The sequence below is a fragment of the Embiotoca jacksoni genome, unplaced genomic scaffold (assembly GCF_022577435.1).
Source record: "Embiotoca jacksoni isolate LCO1_2020_lvr unplaced genomic scaffold, fEmbJac1.0.p SCAF_9, whole genome shotgun sequence".
NCBI lineage: Eukaryota > Metazoa > Chordata > Actinopteri > Embiotocidae > Embiotoca > Embiotoca jacksoni.
The window spans coordinates 3,564,349-3,581,292 of record NW_027185447.1 but is presented as its reverse complement, the minus strand read 5'-3'; the positions used below and the strand labels follow the sequence as shown (position 1 = coordinate 3,581,292).

General features: G+C 40.9%; 2 protein-coding genes across 3 annotated transcripts; one reads left to right on the top strand and one right to left on the bottom strand.

Moving 5' to 3' along the window:
- The first annotated feature begins 1,799 nt into the window (after nt 1-1,799).
- tmco4 (transmembrane and coiled-coil domains 4) lies at nt 1,800-11,684 on the top strand. Of its 2 annotated transcripts, none has more exons than XM_069141034.1 (14): nt 1,800-1,857; nt 2,601-2,730; nt 2,819-2,993; nt 3,373-3,400; nt 3,489-3,618; nt 4,445-4,542; nt 4,774-4,917; nt 5,055-5,174; nt 6,006-6,170; nt 6,425-6,561; nt 6,966-7,050; nt 7,227-7,344; nt 7,562-7,679; nt 9,220-11,684. In XM_069141034.1, exons 1-14 carry the CDS (start codon nt 1,815-1,817, stop codon nt 9,613-9,615), a joined length of 1,887 nt encoding a protein of 628 aa, XP_068997135.1. In that variant the 5' UTR covers nt 1,800-1,814; the 3' UTR covers nt 9,616-11,684. The 2 variants fall into 2 exon arrangements, with proteins under 2 accessions (XP_068997135.1, XP_068997136.1); XM_069141035.1 differs by having other exon boundaries at nt 1,827-1,833.
- Nucleotides 10,582-16,458, bottom strand: htr6 (5-hydroxytryptamine (serotonin) receptor 6). The gene is made up of 3 exons (XM_069141036.1): nt 14,606-16,458; nt 13,075-13,209; nt 10,582-10,939 (listed from the first exon to the last, which is right to left on the bottom strand). Exons 1-3 carry the CDS (start codon nt 15,518-15,520, stop codon nt 10,583-10,585), a joined length of 1,407 nt encoding a protein of 468 aa, XP_068997137.1. The 5' UTR covers nt 15,521-16,458; the 3' UTR covers nt 10,582.
- Nucleotides 16,459-16,944: the final 486 nt, after the last annotated feature.

The following is a 16,944-nucleotide window of genomic DNA, read 5'->3' as shown; positions in this document are numbered from 1 at the left end:
GGGTTCCCTGGTTTCCCTGACCCGGGCGAGGTGACCTCAGGCTGCTATTCATCGGGGAGTCTTTTTGAACCGCTCTTAGTCTGGACTCTTACCTGAGACCAGTTTGTCTTGGGAGACCCTACCAGGGGCTGATGCCCCGGACAACATAGCTCCCAGGATCACTGAGCCACTCAAACCCCTCCACCACGTTAAGGTGGCGATTCTCTATTATTGATATTCTACACAAATTGTAACATACAATACTTTACTTCAGTGCACTATGCTACAGAGTGTAATAAAAACACACACTTTTTGTGGGCAATATGGCCCTAAATAATATCACAATATTTGAAGGTGTTTCTATGATAATATTGTTGATAATATGACAAATAACTGAAAAATATTTTTTTGTATTAATTTCAAGAACATAGAATTGCAACAAAATGTGTGTTATAGTTTTACATGAAAGCAAAAACAAAACAATTTGTCTTTAAATATTTATTAAAAAACTAACATTATTGTGGCTTGTAATACATCTCATCTTTCACACAACAGAAGTCACTATACTACTATACTATCTTACATTATAATAGTCTACATTATATCATACTATACTATCCTATACTCCTATATTATACTATACTATCGTAATTTTATACTATACTGCATTATACAGTACTATACTATACTATACTATATTATACTATATCCTACTATACTATACTGTAGCTACTATACTGTACTGCAACGGTCTTGTCCATTGTAAGGGTTTCTTGCTCTTCTCTCTTCTTGCTTGTGACTGACACTATTCAAATCTGTTTATTACACACACAATAGAATAATGTCGCTCTGTGTTTCATAGCTATGTCTAATCAAATGATTCCAACGTGCTTCTTGATTATGTCCTTGAGTGAAGTTGTTTCCTCCACTGGTGGCAGAGTGATAGACTGTCTAATATGGACTTTGGAACAACTTTGAACAAATTCAAATTCTTTGTAAATAGAAGGATAACCCATTTAAAAAAGCATATGAATGCTTTTAAAATTTAACAACACCTCAGAATAATCTATTAAAAAGGATACATATTCAGGTAATTGAAATAAACAACCATATCAGTTGTCGTATCAGGGTGGTGGAGACAGAACTTCACAAAAAGGGCATGTGGCAAGAAAATAAATGTTACACTCACACCTACTGGCCGCACATGTACAACACTGGCTCTGTTGGATCTTTTGTCAGTTTTCATTGGGATCCTTACACTCTCTGCAGCGTTGGTCAAACCAGCTGCTGCTTAAATTCAGTTACCCGTGGCGCGTAACTGCTCATTTCTGGCTTAAACATGTGTAATTCACCATTTTAATATCTGTTTCTTCAACAACACTTTAAAAACCATGACAGTCGTAAATAAACGTCTGCCCTGCTCTGAGCGTACGTGGAAGTTACGTCAGCTAAAAATTGCGAACCAAAGATGCCTTTATGGACCGTTGTAAATATTATAACATGTAATATAACCACCGAGACGACTAAAAAGTGTTTTAAACCACATAAATTGCTCCATGGAGAAGCTGTATTGCATAACACGTTTTTCCAAGTAAGTTAAACGTGTCCTGAAATGCGTTTTTATTGTGTATTTCTATTCTTCGTTTTTTTTATTTCTATTCTTCAATTTAGTGTAAAGCAGTGAATATTTACCTTTATGTGCGTGTGAAGCTTTTTATATAGCCTGCAGCATGTCGTGCGATTGAGTGAATGTGATAGTTGTGTAATATCCGAGCTCAGAATTATCACGTGAATGCATCACAAGTTCAGTCCGCGGAGTTGTGACATCTTCAGCCATGGAGGAAAAACAAAGCAGTACGGACACACATTTTGCTCCAGGTACCATATAGATTTAGTTAAAGATGTTGTTTACTGTAGACTATTGCGGCAAACGAGTATGATATCAAACTGACGAGGTTAGGAAAGGTTACCCGTGTACCGTTAGATAGTTAACCAGCTGAAGCAGCACGTCCACTAACAACCAGCTGTGTGGCTGCTCACACACGAGAGTTGTGTCTGGTTGAGATTAAACTGGTTTAAATTACCTTGGTTTTAGTTCACATTAAATCTTAAACAAACATGTGGGTCAAATCTGAGCAGCCTTGGTGTACTGAATTCAGGTCAGTTCATCGGAGAGATGATAAGTAGCACAAAGTTAGACACCATTTAACCCATTTCCGTGTAGCTTTATTCTTTCAAGGCAAGAGCGAAACGAAATTAAACCCCCGTCAAAACTTGCATAGTTTAACGCTGCATTTTAAATATTTAGCATTAAAGTTGACCCGTGGACCTGACTTCTGACCTCATTTCAATTGCTGGGGTCTTGTGGTTAATTCGGCATGTACGTGATCCATCAAACAGTGTTAAAAAATAAATAAAATGAAAATCTTCTTACTCTTTGTCACGATAACCCTCCTGAGTACCAATACAATATCATTGAGATTTCTGCTTATGACTAATGTGAGTTTAGTCTGGTATAGTGGATGGCATCTATTTGGTTCGTTCTATGATGTGAATGAATCAAATTATTGCCTTAAAGTTTTAAAGTTAATTATTCAGCGTTATCTATTGGTCACCTACAGACCCAGGGGGATCAGGAACAACAAGAGATGAGAAAATGATCAGCCGGCAGTTGTCTGAACAGAGCCGCTTTGCCTATGCTGCACTGTGTGGTGTCTCCCTGGGACAGTTGTTTACTGGATCTGAAAACAAGTAAGTGGAGGATAATGTCATCATGGCATTGTTTGTGTATGTCCTTCGTGCTGTGTTGATGACGGTGCTTGTTCCTTCTATTTCTCAGTGCATTTAGGGAGCAGTACCTGCAGGGTTTGGTCTGCTGGCTGGACCTGGATGAGTCGGTGATGCCGGTTATGGGGGCTTTCCTGTCAGGCCTGGGCTTCGAGGGCTCCGACACTTTCCTCTCCATCCTGCACGCTGAACCACTGCTGGCTGCAGGGGCAACCCCTATCATACAGGTGTTTGTCTCTCTAATAGAGGACGAGATGAGGCTGAACTGCATTGCTCCTTCTGGGAAGCTGGGTTGTTGTAACAGTAAATCCATTAAGCGTGGCAAAGGAAATGCACAGTAGAGTAGAAAGATGAGAGCAAATGGGTTCCAGTAAATGAGTGCAATACAAGGACACATTAGGTAGAAATGTATAAATAGAATGACGATAGAAATATGGAGTCAAAGATATATGTAATGTAAAGTAACAAGAATTCATATTCAAGTCTATAATCACATGTTCTAATCACAATTTCATTTTTTTTCTTTGTCTTTAATAACAAATTAAATTGTATTATATTCAATTCTACAAACACACTCTTCTAACCGGCTCTGGCTTTGTGTTACAGGATCTGGTGTCTTTCTCTGTCAAAGACGGTAAGAATCCTTTAAGAATTCATGATTTTGCTGTAAATTCAGGAAAGCCTTTTCTTGTACAAACTTTGCCGGCCTGTCATGTGCTCAGGGCAATACGACTCCAGAGCGAGGGTTCTCATCCGTCATGTCAGCTGTCTGCTGCGAGTCTCTACTCAGCAGCTGGAGGAGTTTGAGGAGACGCTGGGAGAGAGTCTGAGGGAAAGAGGAGAGGAGAGCGAGTAAGCTGTGGTTGGATGGAAAGATGGGTAATAGATGAGTGTGACTGAGTCAGCAGCTGTGGTTACATCGAACCCTTCACACTGCTAACCACAGGATGCCGCAGTCAGTTTATGAACACAGGTGTAGTGCTGCCGAAACGCAGCGAAAAGATGCTCTGCCACTTTTTTCTCCCAAGTGAGGAAATGTAATGCCTACAGTTCACTTGATCCACTGCTGTTTTTCCTGTTAAAGTTACTGCATTACACCTTTGATACAAACTCAACACTTCCGGTATCTGTTTCAGATTAAAAGGCCTTTAGATTTTCTGTAGAAAGAAACCTTTTTCTTAACAAGGCTTTTATTCTGAAACAGCAAGAACGTGTTGTGAGTGAAATCCGACAATAGAACTTTAGATGAGAAATCCAGGACCACCGACAACCTAAGAAACAAAGCTACAACTTAACTGTGTGTATGTCACAGATATGCTCCGGTACTTAAACAAATAGCATTACGCCCCTAGTTATAAACTTTCAATCTCAGTTCCTTAAAAATAGTAAGTGTTTATAGTTTCCTGCCTCCCTTTTTTGCCAAATCTTGTGTGTGTGTGTGTGTGTGTGTGTGTGTGTGTGTGTGTGTGTGTGTGTGTGCGTGTGCGTGCGTGCGTGCGTGTGTGTCAGAGTGTTCAAACCACAATTACTGTGCATGACAGTCACACAGTACCCAGAATGTGTGACATAAACAAGTAACTTATTGTTTTCATGAGTTAGAAGAATCACATGACATCCTTGTTTTTTCGATGGAAGTGAATATTTCAACTCATACAGATGATCTGTGTAACTCCATCAGAGAGGAGTCGTCCCGGCGGCAGAGGAGAGAAAGGGGACGGAAGTTACGACGGTACCTCCTCATTGGACTAGCAACCGTGGGAGGAGGAACTGTGATCGGTGATTATTCCTGCTTCTTTTGTGGTCAAATAAAACATCGATCGTCTTATGTGAAAGCACAAAATGATTGGATTCATCTACTGATGATTACCCATAAAATGTGAAGACCATCAGAAGATTGCATCGATTCCTCACACACTTTCAAGAGTTTTTTTTCTTCACCTACCAGTTATTAGCACCGAGTATATTTTGTGTTCTGTACACTTACTTTCATATTTTGGCCTTTTCCAGGTGTGACAGGTGGCCTGGCCGCCCCGTTGGTAGCAGCAGGAGCCGGTGCTGTGCTCGGGGCCGGTGGTGCTGCTGCTCTGGGCTCAGCCACTGGCATTGCAATCATAGCCTCTCTGTTTGGTGCTGCGGGGGCTGGACTGACTGGTAGGCACACTGAATGATTGTGTGCGGACTGAAGTTATCATCTTCAGAATTTCCACTAAACTTGATAAAATACATGTTTTTATTATGTTTTTGGCTATTCGTTACATTTCTTTTGTTTCCATCCACGGTCTCTCCAGGCTATAAGATGAACAAATGTGTTGGGGCAATAGAGGAATTTGAATTCTTGCCACTGAGTTCTGGGAAGCATCTTCACCTGACCGTGGCGGTGACAGGTTGGCTCTGTAACGGTAAATACAGTAAGTATGGCTTCCATTTCCATTCATTTAAGAGCGTACAATTCAGATATGAAATACAACAGATATCTTAGCATATATCTCTGACAAGTGATACATTTATGCAATTTCATGAAACAAATTGCACTATTTACCACTAATAATCAAAAACTAAAAACAATATCAAAGCTATTTCTGTACAATTACAGGTGAATAAGAGCATCATATTTTGCATTTAGAAATGTTTATCTTTAAACATAGTAGACAAGAGACTGTCGCCCAAAATACACACTGGACATGTACAACGTGTGCTGAAACCTGAGGAAATAGTGTGACCTTTGAACAGTTAAGCCTGCGTATAGTTCAGTTTACAGATCACTGAATAGATCAAGCATTGTCAGTGTCAGAACCATTACATCAATATGCACAAGGAAAGCAGAATCAAACTAAATTTCAGTTCACAAACTGCCAGCCAAACACATTTGTTGTCATCTCTTTGTAAATATTATGTGCTTTTGTCCAGTTCAGTGTGAGGTTTCTGAGCCTAATTTATCCTAGTTACATTTTACTTAAAGTTTGAATTAAGAAAAACATTTGAATAACAAAAGATGACGTGGGAAAGCTGATAAGTTCTGCACATAATGCTGTAATAGTTTACCCGTCAAGGGTCCCTTGAGATTACGCAAACAAACCACTTAGGTTTTGCTTTTACATAAAACGATGCAGCTCTCTTCCCCCATTAAAACACACACTTAGTTATAAGCTCAGTACCCCCTTCACATACAATGGGGGAAAAAAACAACCACTCCAGGTACAAGTGCTGCTCAGATTAAAAACTCAAACGCTGTGTTCCAGGTTCGTTCCAGGCCCCGTGGTGCAGCTTGGGCGAGTGCGGGGAACAGTTCTGCCTGGTGTGGGAGTCCCGGTTCCTCAGAGACCTGGGCTCAGCCATGACCTCTCTGTTGGATGGGCTGGTCAGCATGGTGGCCCAGGAAGCCCTCAAGTACACCGTGCTCTCCGGTAGGAGCATGGTTGTGCAGGAAGCACTTAACCTCTATTCATTGGATATATATTTAAATTCGAGAGTGCTTGTGGTATGGGATGTGAAGAGTGGATGCTGTTGTTGAGGAAAAGCGTGGACACCGGTGAAGAGGCACCATCTGTTTAGCATTTCTATCTATTATCTATCTTGCCTTATCTAACCATTGTCTTCATGTTGCGCTGATCCTCGCTCTGTACTGCGTTCATATATTTTCCACCATCGCTCTGTTCAGGCATTGTGACGGCTCTGACATGGCCTGCGTCTTTGCTGGCAGCAGCCAGCGTCATCGACAACCCCTGGTGTGTTTGTTTGAACCGCTCGGCTGAGGTGGGGAAACACCTGGCACAGGTTTTGAGAAGCAGACAGCAGGTATTGTACCACCTCACACATGTTACTGGTGTGTCACACAGTCAGCTGTCAACCCAAAGGGATTAGTCGTATATTTTGTTTGCACATTAATATTACAATTATTATTCTACATTTTTTTGGGGCCTTTTTCCTTTTTTTTGACAGCTGCAGAGATAGAAAGGAAGCATGGGAAGAGACAGCCAGGGTTACTGTGGTGCCTGTGTACTCAGATTAACTCCAAGCATGATATCTTTGTTCTTTGCTTCCTCGAATCTACTGATTGAATATTAGAACAAAACTTTAAATAAATTACTGTATTTATTAAACTTGAATATTGCCTTGTTATTACAGAGAATAATTATCCTGTGTTCAGTAAAACCATGAGACAATGAAATCCTCTCTTGTCCTTCTGTCTGTATTTGAAGGGGAAGCGACCTGTCAGCCTCATAGGTTTCAGTCTTGGAGCCCGAGTTATCTACTACTGTCTACAGGAACTAGCCAGTGACCAAGGTGGGACATATTCCTCAGTTAAAATCAGGACTTTTAAAAGCTGCAGTAATCCACACCTATTCTTCTAAATCATTAGTGTTGCAGAGTAGAATTATTTAGCTAATTCCCGATATGCATTTATTTTTCCCATATTTTTCCAACAACTTGCATCAATCTTTGCTGTTTTGAATTCTCAGGTAATGAAGGAGTAGTGGAGGATGTGGTCCTCCTGGGGGCCCCAGTGGACGGCTCTGAGAAGGCCTGGGAGAGGATGGCGACAGTAGTGGCTGGAAAAATAGTAAACGGATATTGCAGGTAAATCAGAACTCTTTCCTGTCATGTGTCTCTAGCATTGTTTACATTTTTACATGAAATACTTAGCAGTTACTTTATAGTTTTGATATATTTGTTGTTCTATCTCTGCTATACAGAGGTGGGTCCATTGTTTTGCCTGCAATAAATGTGGAAACCACAGCAAGATTATAGTTTTAGTAGTGCATAAATAAATGACTCTGAACTGTCCACCTATCAGAGGCGACTGGCTGCTGGGGTTCTTGTACCGAAGCTCAGCTGCTCAATTGTCTGTTGCCGGGCTACAGCCAATCAACATCCAGGATGGGCGCATAATCAATGTGGATCTTTCTTCTGTGGTGAGTCATTTAAATTGTATTTGTAGTTGTATTTAAATTAGGATCTAGTTCAGGTTAATACGTTTAAGTACAGCTGAAGGAGCTGAAGGTTAGTTAACATTTTAAGGTTTTTATCTTTTATCTAAAACCACATGCAGCAGCCTTCCTTCGCATTGACCCTGTTCAAGTGTCAGTTTGTGCTCCGTACCAAATTTGTTCGTCGGATTTGAGTTTTTGAAGCAATACATATAATAATTTATAAGAGGGAAGAAATGTGACCCATTCTGAATGAAATGTTACAATCATAGCTTTTGTGATGCAGTATTATTAAATAGGTTTTATTTACACTTTAAAAGAGACAGTTGTATCTTTTAAATAAAGTTGAAATTCAAGAAAAAAATAAGGCCCCTGCTGGTCTGTTTCAGTTCACAGCAATGCCTTTCTACCAACCTTCATATCAACAAGATTTCACATTAAACTTATTACTTAATACTCATCATGGTAGTTGTTTGTTGAACCAGGTAAAGCATCAGAGTTTCACATTTAACAACTTAACAAAAAAAACAAAACTGTAAGAAGATACTTGACATGTCTAAAGCACCGTACAGCATGTACCTTGTTATTTAACGCGTGGAATAGGAAAATTTGTTGTACCAAAAAAAATAATTATATTAAACACATTTGTACAAAGTGATACATTTTCCGTGGAACTCGCGTAGGGTCGTAGCGAGATTAGTTTTTTTTAGGACTATTTTGGATTTACCTTGGAAAACACATTGCGAGGAAATACAAAATATTGTGAGAGAACCCAAAACATATGGCAAGGGAACACAAAATATTGCTTGGTCAGCAAAATATTTTGACTGGTAACTCCAAATATTGCAATAGAACAGAAAGTATTGTGAGGTAACATGGAATATATTGTGAGGGTACTTAAAATATTGCATGGTAATGCAAACTAAATGGAAAGGTAACTCAAAATATTGTGAGGTAACAAAATATTGCCATGGAACCCAAAATATTGCGTGGTAATATTAATAATTTGAGAGCTCAAAACTCAAAATACTGCAAGGTAGTGCAAAATACCTTGTGAGGCAACACAAAATATTGCGAGGTAACCCAAAATATATTCCAAAGGAACACAAAATAATGCAAAGTCACAAAATATTTTGTGAGGGAATAAAACATTTTGCACGGTAATGCAAAATAGCTTGAGAGCTAAATTTACATATCGTGAAGTAACACAAAATGTAGTGCAAAGGGAACACAAAGTATTGCAAAGTTATACAAAACATCTTATGAGGGAGCAAAGAATATTGCAAGGTAACGCAAAATACTTCGAGGTCACACAAAATATATTGAGATCAACACAAACTATATTATGAGGTAAAAGAAAAGTAGTCTTCAAAAGAAAGTATCTCATTGTGACCTGTGTAACCTGTAACTTTTCTTAAAAAAGCAAAAGATACATACACACATATACACACACACATTGTAATTAACTGAGAAATATGAACCCTTTTTAACTTATGGATGATAAAACTGTATTCCTGCTTCCCAGGTGAAAGGTCACTTGGACTACATGCGGCAGATGGACACCATCTTGGTGGCAGTAGGAGTTCCCACCAAAGAAGTCCCAGGAGCTTCTTTTGCTCTTCCTCAGTCTGTGACAATTACAAAGGGGACAGTGGACATCCCTGACCAAACCACCGATGAGCAACAAGGGACTGAGACACAAAACCCAGCTGAGGAAGCTGAGACCTGTACCCAAGAGAGCAGAGACGAGAAAGAGGTGTCAGAGACGGAGGAGACGGGTGACGGTTGGGATATCCCTGATATTTCAGACCTGCTGGACTCATTAAATTACACAGAATCAGACGGGAACAATTCATCCCCGACGTCCGAGCAGAATGCCGCTAATAACGCCACAGCGTCTGATTTAAATGCCCAAGTGTGACGATGTAGAAGAGACTGACCAGGAAAATGACCACATATCATGGAGCTGGAACGACACAAACTGGACTACAGAGCACCCACGCGAATAAAGGCGGCCAAGCTTGTAAAGAGCATGTTACGGGACCAGCTGCTTCCTTGTAAACTCTCATCATCTTACGGGTTTTTTTTTTTTTTTTTGCCGCATCAAAGCTTTGTTGGAGAAAAACTTCATTCGATTCTCAGCTCAGACTGCACTAGAGTCAGTGCACGCATACGGCAGCTTCTAGTGAAAAGCCCCTAAATGAACTTTATTTGATTATTTCATTTGTTTAACTACGTAAAGGAGTTTTTAGATGCTTTAATTTAATAATAATTTAGAATTTTATCGACTGTTTTTTACAAACTGTAAATAGGACCATAATTTATTTTCTAATCTTACTGTGAGATTAAATACTTGGAAATACTTGAGTGTTTTGCAGGTTTTGGAAGACGCTACAAAATAGGTGTCATATATGCTCCGTTCGCCCTTCTTCTTTTCATCCGTTACCTCGGTTGCTATGGATATTACCACAATAATATGAGTTCAATGGAGCTGGGGGCAATTCAGCAAATGAATCTTCTTCAAGGCCTTTTCTTTTCTCTCTTCCGTTCAACCTATACGAATGTGACACACCGCCTACCAGAGCCTGGTTACATTGTATACTGGTACTGCTAATTAGAAAAAGTCTTAACCCTGACATTATATGCAATGTGAACGGAAAACACATCTTGAAGCTGTGTGTCGGAGAGAAACCCAGTGCTCCAGGTAGAGCAAGAGCGAAGCTTACTGAAGTGTGCTCGTAGATATTTCAGAATTGTATTTAAATGTGGTTTTCTTGTGCGTCTTACCTCACAGTGAGTAAATCATGATACGAGCCTCGGTGTCTGCCATGAATCACTCTCCCACTGTAAGCCCCGACATGACGTCTTTTTATTTCCATTACTGCCATTCAATCCAGGTTGTCAACCTGATTGGGCAGAAGCAGCGGCAACTCAATCCCAGCATGCTCAGCATCCAGCAGGTTGACGGCATCGGTGGCGGTGGCAGGGGGGTGAGTGGGGTCAGAGGCGAAGGGCGAAGTGGGGTTGCTGGCGATGTTGGGCTCCCCTGAGTTGCGTAAAGAGAGGGAGAGCGCCGGCGACGGTCTTCTGGGTGACCGCGAGGAACAGCAGGGTAAGAGCTTCCCGAGAGCTCGCTTGAAGTCTCTCATGAACAGCGGGTAGATGATGGGGTTCATCGTGCTGTTGCAGTAGCCCAGCCAGGTGATGGCGTCGAAGAGCGCAAGAGGGACACACTCACACACTGCCTGGATGGGAATGGTGAAAAGTATTGTAGGTAATTAAGGCAGGACATGGGAAAATAGTTCATTGAAAAAAATAATAGGAATAAAAAAAACAAATACAGAAAGGACAATAGAGATCTTTTGGGAAACTGCGAGGGGTGTCTAAAGGAGTAAGATAACATTTAGTGATGAATCCATCACAATCCTGCAAAAGCGGCATCATTTTTGGCTGAGTTTACTTGTAGTGAGCATGTCCCTAAACGAAACAAAGCAACAGCTAACACAGACGCAGCAAACGCCCACTATTACATACTTGGAGACATTCGCAAAATTGTAAAGGGAGTAATCCAAGACAAAGTGCCTGACTCACGACTGAAATTTGGCTGGCAACTGCACCATTATGATAGCTCAACTATGTGTGTGTGTTTATACAGATAAAGAAGTGAATACAGAGAAAAACGATCTGAAAGGGTCCCTGCAGAGTTTTGACTACTTGTTGCGCTGTGGAGCAAAAAAATTTTTATATTGCATCCCACTGTGTACGTGTCGTGCGTAAATATTCACATATACAGGCACAAAACATATTCCTCTTGTTGGTTTTACATTGTTCTTCTCATTGACAAAGTAGATAATCCACAATGCACAATTTGAAATTTAACAAGGGACATTCCTCCACAGTGGATACACACAACGTGAACTCTATACCTTAATTTTACGGCACAATTTAAAAAATGTAACATAAAATAAAAAAGATTTGTATTGCCCCGCATCCGCATGCATTTTTTATTCTTTTTGGCAAAATGTACTATTGTTTTTTCTCAAAACAGACCAATTTACAAGTCCTAAATAAATTAATTATGGACAAATGAGAATATACACACATATAAACTATGAATTATTGTTTATTGCTTTTTATGCATTCATTTATGCATTTATCACATTTATATGTGTTTTAGCTGGTTGTAAAAATTAATGTTTTTATTTATTGCACATTTATTTTTTTAAGTTATTGATTTATTTACTAATAATTGTTGAAAAAGCAGACCACAATTTATGTACAGCTTGGACATTAATAAATACATAAATTAATAAATACAAATAATGCAAAACATATAAATAGACCAAGTATAATTGTAATGCCGATACATTCTTTCATATATTCCTGGTTGCATTATATCAATTTCCTTTTAAATTTAATTTTTTTTTTGACATAAGACAGATTTTTTATGTCCACCACTTCTGTTCTTGCAGCCAATTGTACATTGATGTCCGACTGTTAAGACCATTGATCTTGAATATAGCCACTATAGTTTAGAGAGCGACAGTGAAGGAGGAGACAGCTGTTAGAGGAGAGCTTCCAAAACTATCAAGATGAGACTGGGAGGCGGTGGGAATAGGACAGGAAGGGAGGGGGGGGGAGTGCATTTCACACACCACATTGAGTGCGAAAAGAAAGGCGACTGCAGGCACTGTCGAGTCTCTGTGCTCGATGTTATGCAGGGTAGGAGAAGCGCGAGGGCACAGATGGGAAATCAAAATGACTGGATCATTGAAAGCTTGAAAAACAGGACAAGTGTCATTACCAATTTAGATTAAGCTGTTTTTTGACATTCATGAGTTTTTTTCATGACCTCTCTAATTTGCTTACTGAGTAATGAGTGTGTATATATCCATTCCAATCAAATCAAAACCAACAACTTACAAAGGACAATAATTATAAATGGTACTTTGGTAGGTTGTTTCTGGGCTCGAATGAGTCAGCCACACAAAGCTGAAATGCCAATCTATTTCCTGGTTAGATAGCTATGGCAAGGCTGTGACGCCAAGGCTGGCCAATACAAAAATAGATTGGTATCCAAGTGTTTTTCTCTCTCTCTTTCTTCCTTTTCCATTTATTTCACACTCTTTTTGTGCCCACCACACACATACATTTGTGAGCAAACCTCTGAATCTCTGCGCTATATGAACTAAGAGAGCTCTGCCAGAAAACAAAAACAAAAATGGTTTCAAATGTTTGTAGTGAAGAAATAACAATTATATATGCACAGATTGAAGTTATTTGTCTCTTCCAGATAACCTGACGTGTTTTTCTACCATTTTAACTGACCACATTTCTGTGTCATATCTGTTAAGAGTTGGTGTCTGGTGCCTGTACCGACCTCAGCCATGTTGGTGATGAAAAACGGCAGCCAGGCACTGAAGAAGAGTCCCAGCAGGACTCCCAGGGTCAGACTGGCCTTCAGCGCCCTCCGACCCTGCCGGTGAGCCAGACGACCGTCACTGTTCACTGACGGCTGTGGACAGTAGAAAACAGTAGAAAGCCTTATTCCCACAAGTGCAGACACAATGTAAATCCTCTTTGGCTGTTATGATATTTGGCGAAAGCTGTGAATTACATAATTGCAGAGTCATACATTTTGGCATCTTTCATGCATTTTTTTTTTTTTTTTAATGTTTTTGCTTGAAGCTGTCCAATTATATTTGATCAAGTTAATGAATTGAAGGAATTGTTCATTGTTTTGGGAAACATCTTCTTTGCACGGAGCCAAGCTAGCTAATAGCCATGCTTGCTCCTGCTAAATGTAGATGTCATAGATGACATGAGAGTGACTCACTGCAAAAAAAACAAAAACAAATACGAGTATTTCCCAAATATGATGAACTATTCCTTTAACGATTTAATGAAACACAAATATCTCAACTCTATTTATTTTAGTAGTTTACTCAAAATGTTAATGGAGATTCTAAAATTCCCCAAAATGCAAAATATATACAGCTGAATTCGAAAAGATTCAACAATAAATGATTTCAATGGGACTACATGTGAAATCGCTGCATTGAAGCTTGATGTGTATTATACACGATAACTCGGGACAGTGAAGAGAGTGATTTTAAAGCTATTAATATGGGATAAATTGGAAAAGGTAAATGTTAAAAACGTCCAATGCAGCTGATTGATTGAGTAGATTTGAGTTCCTCTGTAACTGAGTGTTCATGTTCTGGATGCTTGTGGTCACGCTGTAGGAAAATGTGACAGACGACGTGGCTGTGACTGTCGCAGACGGAGGCAGCACATGTGACACACTGCCTGTACTTTTCTCACCAAGACTTTTAGCCAGGATTTTCCCCCTCTTTCCTTTTTCCTCGGCCTCTACTCTTCTTTTATGCATTCTTGGGCCAAAATGACTGAAGGACACTTTTTTTTTTTTTTTCAGTTATACATCTTAAACTCGCTTCAGCGAAAGGAACAAAAGAAGTTGTTTACTATCTCGTCCCTGCAGATAGCACATTGAACGACCAGAGCTGTATTATTTCGCTCGTTCACATTCAATGCCATCTCCTTACGCTTTAACAACACAAGGTCTTCGGCATGTCTTGGCTTTGTTAATAGCCTCCACGGTCAGGCTACAATCCTCCACAAATGTGATTTTTTTTTTTTTTTTTAATTTTATTGAAAGAACTATAAAAGTAAAAAAAAAAAAAAAGAAGAAAATTCTAACATTTTTTAAGGTTGACTTTTTTATTCCTAGTTTTTTTTTGCAAGCACGAAAAGGTCTGGCCTTTAAACCGAAGTATAATATTAGTCATTGCGGTCCGCTGGAAGGTTTGGTCAGCATACATACACTGACCACCCTCACGGATATACCTTCTCTGGCGTGTCTATTTTACGGTTTGGTCTCTCTTTCTTACCGGTACATTCTGTGACACAGGAGGCTCCTGGTGACTACAGTCATCTCCATCCTGCTGAGCTTGCCCTGCTGCAACCCCGGGTGAAGGAGGCCGGGAAGGCTCACCAAGAGAAGGATGTGGGTGTGGTGGGTGACTCAGTGCCGCGACTCTCCTCGCCTGCCTCCGCGCTGCCAGGAGGATCCGACAGTAAGTGAAGCAAATGGCGCTGGACGGCAAAAAGAAAGTGAGCACGGATGCCACCAGAGCAAACGGCAAGGTGACCCGCAGGCGGCACTGGAAGGAAAGGCCTCCTGATGGCGACAGCTGAAAGTAGGATTCTGGGTACAACCTGTCCAAGTAGGAGCTGATGTTACTGATGCTGACCCCAGGGACCAATGAGTGTCCGCTCCCGTGGCCTAAGCTGTGCCATTTCATCTCAATGGGCAGGAACGAAGCCAGTGCCGCCAACCCCCAAGCGGCTCCTACCAGGAGCAACGCTCGAGGTGGGGTCATCCTCTGCTTGTAGCGCAGAGGTGAGATGATGAAGATGTAACGATCCAAGCTGATCACACACAGATTGAGGATGGACGCACTGCAGCACATGACGTCGAAGCAAAGCCATACCGGGCAAAAGGCGGGCCACAACACCCAGGCCCCGCACAGCACGTTGAGCATGGCCGGGGGCATGACCACCAACGCCACCATCAGGTCAGACAAGAACAGGGACACCAGGAAGCAGTTTGAGGTGCAGCGCAGAGAGCGATGGGCAAACACCAAGGCAATGAGCAACATGTTGCCACAGATTGTCATGAGGATGATGACGGTCAGCATGAAGGCCAACAACCACGGGCCGCTGCCTGTGATGTTCCAAGCACTGGTGGTGGGAGAGCTGCTGTTGTAGCTTCCTACGAAGCCGGACAAGTGAGAGTCAGCCATGGTGCCGACCGGCACCAATCAACGAGCCAGATTCTGAGCGCTCCTCTTCGGGCAAATGTGAGACCTTAACCAGTTCTCCTTCCCAGCAAAAGCTCGCACTTCAGAGACATTGCGGAATGAGAAGAAGCCACTCGTCTCTTGTGTCGAGAAGCCGTCCAACCCTTTCCCTGCCAAGGTTAACCGGACTGTTGTCGATGAATATCTCCATCTCCCTTTGGCAGGAGTACATGCAGGCGCCCTCCGCTTACTTCCACTGCCACCGGTATAACGATCCAAATCATCAACACAGTTTCACTCATCTCTCCATCCTGGCCGGCACGTCCCATCCTCATTCACAGCTACGAGCCAGAGTGAGCCATCCGATAGCTGGCAGAGGGGTTTGAAGCAGCATGTCACAGTGATGACAGGCTCTGGAGGATGGCACAAAGAGAGAGAAGCCTTGACTCAGGCACCAGAGAGCCGTGTCAGAGAGAGGAACCCACTGAAGAGATGAAGAGAACGAGGACCAATTCACAGACATGCATCTCCTCTCACAAAGTGGATTTCTTCAGCTTCCGCAAGTCCTTTGCTGAGCTGCAGCTCCGCTGCCACACACAAGTCCTTTTATTCTGAGAAATAGCAGGACAGCAAAAAACAACAACAACAACAAAAAAACCACCACAAAACTGTTCAGGGTCATTTGTAAGCAAGGCTCAGTTCATAAGTGCTCTACAGGTATCATGGTCCTTGTGATGCTGCCTTTATATCCCTCGCTCCTGTTAATCCCTGTGTCGGCCACTCCAGCGCGCCTCCCAGCCAGAGCGCACAGCGACTGAGAAGGAGCGTGTCAAAGCATTGAGCTGTTAATGCACAACCATGCACAAACACAGCCAGGACATGCTAATTCCACACCATAGGAACTGGTGTGGGTGGTCTTTATTCCTTGTTTGGTCATGTTGTTTTCAAGGTACAACTAAAAGCATTTTTGTCAATGGATTATAAAGATCTGATGTTTTCTTAAAAGCTGCATCTATTTGAAAAGGAGTTTCTCTGACATTGTGCACAAAGTTCTCATTTCAATTTTTCAATTTGAAGATATAGCTAGTGTTAAAAAAAATCTGTTAGAGAATTCTTCTTTCATGTATATTTTGTTGTTCTCTGTTTAAGAATAATGTACCGTGTTGATTATGCCTAAAAAGAATTCACCTTCTTTAAAGTTTTTATGTTTTCCTGAATTTGATTTACTTTAATTGAGTATTTTCATTGTATAATACTTTATGCTTCAATTTCGGCAGGAAATATTAGACTCTTTACTTTATTTATTTGGAAGCTTGAGTTATGATTTACTTTGCAAATTAATGTTTTTATATACAATATGTATGATCAGTTTATAAAATATAATGCATTGTTATTTAATAATCAATGTAAAATAGTCTTTTTCTGTC